This window comes from Anopheles aquasalis, chromosome 2 (assembly GCF_943734665.1).
Source record: "Anopheles aquasalis chromosome 2, idAnoAquaMG_Q_19, whole genome shotgun sequence".
In the NCBI taxonomy this organism is placed as follows: domain Eukaryota; kingdom Metazoa; phylum Arthropoda; class Insecta; order Diptera; family Culicidae; genus Anopheles; species Anopheles aquasalis.
The window spans coordinates 22,195,001-22,197,500 of NC_064877.1; the positions used below are offsets into that span (position 1 = coordinate 22,195,001).

The 2,500-nt window shown below is 51.5% G+C and overlaps 1 protein-coding gene across 9 annotated transcripts in view; it reads left to right on the top strand.

Moving 5' to 3' along the window:
* Positions 1 to 2,500, top strand: part of LOC126570066 (trithorax group protein osa) — a 142,256-nt gene that overhangs the window by 130,766 nt on the left and 8,990 nt on the right. For 5 of the 9 annotated variants that reach the window (XM_050227532.1, XM_050227531.1, XM_050227534.1 and 2 more), the window contains 6 exons: positions 49 to 171; positions 565 to 748; positions 1,077 to 1,434; positions 1,520 to 1,619; positions 1,750 to 2,012; positions 2,097 to 2,500. The exon at positions 2,097 to 2,500 is cut by the window's right edge and continues 8,990 nt beyond it. In XM_050227532.1, the coding sequence (XP_050083489.1) occupies positions 49 to 171; positions 565 to 748; positions 1,077 to 1,434; positions 1,520 to 1,619; positions 1,750 to 2,012; positions 2,097 to 2,500 (1,432 nt within the window). The remainder of the gene's footprint in view (positions 1 to 48; positions 172 to 564; positions 749 to 1,076; positions 1,435 to 1,519; positions 1,620 to 1,749; positions 2,013 to 2,096) is intronic. The other 4 variants (XM_050227539.1, XM_050227540.1, XM_050227533.1 and 1 more) reach the window with 3 other exon arrangements.

A 2,500-nucleotide genomic window follows, 5' to 3' on the forward strand; every position in this document is an offset into this window, starting at 1 on the left:
TCTTACGTTTTCCCTTCCCTTCGTTCTTCTCTCTAACATCCTCTTTAGGTTCGGGACCGCCTGCTTCAGGCGATAACATTAGCGTGAGCAATCCTTTTGATGATCCCGTGGGTCCACAGCGTCCACCTTATCAACAAGGTGCTCCTTATCCACCGGTTTCACGTCCTCAAGGTAATGGCACACATTTCACCTCCCCCACTACACCCTCACAAACCACCATCACCTCGTCTCTCATTTATATACATTGACACACTTTGCACGTCCTTTGTCCCCGCACCTATTCCGTACGTTTGTTCTCTTGTGTCAGTTTCACTGTTACATACCAGCTCCACGAAGCTACATCACATTGAGTGTGTTCTTTTTTTTTATTAACCCACTGTAATCCCCCAGCACGGCTGCTTCATTTGTCCTTATTTTTAGTTTTAAGTGATAAATAACCGATTTTTTTGTATTTCGTATGTACATTGAATTTGTTGTAGTAGAGTTTGTAGCTCAAAAATGTATCTTGCAAATCTGTACGCATTAATCTGATCTTCTGTTGCATTACATTTAACACTTTACCAGGGGCTCCGTATCAGGGACAACCGGGCGGATATGGGCAATATGGTGCACCAGAACAGTATGGACCGGCAGCCGGGGCGCCCCCGAGTCAGTATCCACCACCACCCGGCACACCACAGCAGGGCCAGTATCCTCCTGCAGGACGACCTATGTATCCTCCCTATGGGCCACCGGAAGCGGGAGAAGGGTAAGAAGCGATTGTGTTTTGTTTGTTAACAGCTAGTGTGTTGTGTGCTCTACTTAATCTTACCAGACGGGCACGTTGGACGAATTCCTTCGAACATAAATGGAAGCCCTAGATTTTGATACTCATATTCGTGCCATAATTGCGCCCCGTGTGAGCTATTTTGGTTTAGTGTTTTTAAACGTTTAGATCAAGCGTTCTGCTAGGGTTTCCTACTTTGAAAAGCATATAATTAATTGAATTGGATTAATTGTCTTATTTATTTTGGGAGCTCGCATGTAAAACGATTCAGTTACAAGGAAATGACAAAAATGTTTTAACCTAATGATAGATCTCCGTACAGGGGAACTCCACCGACGGCCGGGTCGGCACCACCTACGGGACCAGCGGATCCGTATCGCGGATATGGCAATACACCGTATCCACCGCCACCACAGCAGCGACCGTACGGTCAGCAACCAGTTAGTGGTGCGGCAGGACCGGGACCAGCTGCATCACCCGTACCTGGACAACCCGTGGCGGGAGCTCAACCACCTCCACCAGTCACTGGTGCCCAGGCACAACATCAGCAGCAGCCACCACAGCAACCACCTTCGACGATTGCACAAGGAGCCAGCGGTGGCTATCCATCGCCTGCCACACAACCACCACAATCGGCTGCTGATTACTATCGGCAACAGCAAGAGCAGGTGAGTGATCGCCAATAGATCAATGCGACTGTGGTCCTTGTGTGTTCTATCGCTGATGTTGTCTCCCTCTTTTATCTCATTTTAGACTCTTCCGTACCCACAACCCAATCAACCGCGACGTCATCCGGACTTTGAAAAGGGTCAGCAACCTTATCCACCGTACCAGCAGCGACCACAAATGTACCGTAAGTATCGATGGGATTAAATATCAGAAAATATTTTGCCAAAAACCGTTTGGATCTTCGCAAGATATGAGATCCCCAATCCTTCGATATTCTTATCACGATCATGATCATGCTTGTTCGCGTTTCATAGCAGGAGGTTGGCAGACTGGACCAGGAGGCCAGTACCGTGGCCAATATCCGCCGCAAAGCCCCCAGCAACAGCAACAGCAATGGACGCACAATGGACCGCGCCCGGCTAGTGGTGGTCCCCCTGGCAGTGGAGGTCCTCCCGGAAGCGGTGTTCCTCCGGGTGTACCTCCTGGAGGTGCGCCACCTAACCAATGGGGCGCAGCCGATGTCAATCGCTATCCGCCCAATCAACAGCAGCAGCCACCCTACCCGACTCATCAACAGGTATGTGACGATCGCGTTCTTCGTTCTCTGTGCGAACAAAACTCGTGTAACTCATATCTCTGTTTCGTTCTGTACATTTAACAGGGACAACAGCAACCTTGGAATCAATTGCCTCCGACGTCACAGAGCTCGCCATTACGTCCACCGATGCGAGGAGGTAAACCGTACCCACCGATGGCGGGAGTTGCCGGTGGTCCGCCAGGTGTTCCACCGGGTGCTATGCCGCCGGGTATGCCACCGACTAGCTCCGGAAATATGCCGCCTCAATCGGTCCCACCGGGCGTACCAGTTAGTAGTGCCGCCGGACCGGGAGGTAGTCTAGTCGGATCTCCGATCGGCAGTAACAGCAATGGTGTCGCATCCGCCGCCAGTGGACCAATGCCCTCTGTTGTGCCCGGTGCTGGTGCTCCCGGAGTGGCTGGCTCTCAACCGGCCTCGATCGCATCGACACAGGCGAGCTCGTCACCGGCCACGCCAGGAAAACCGCC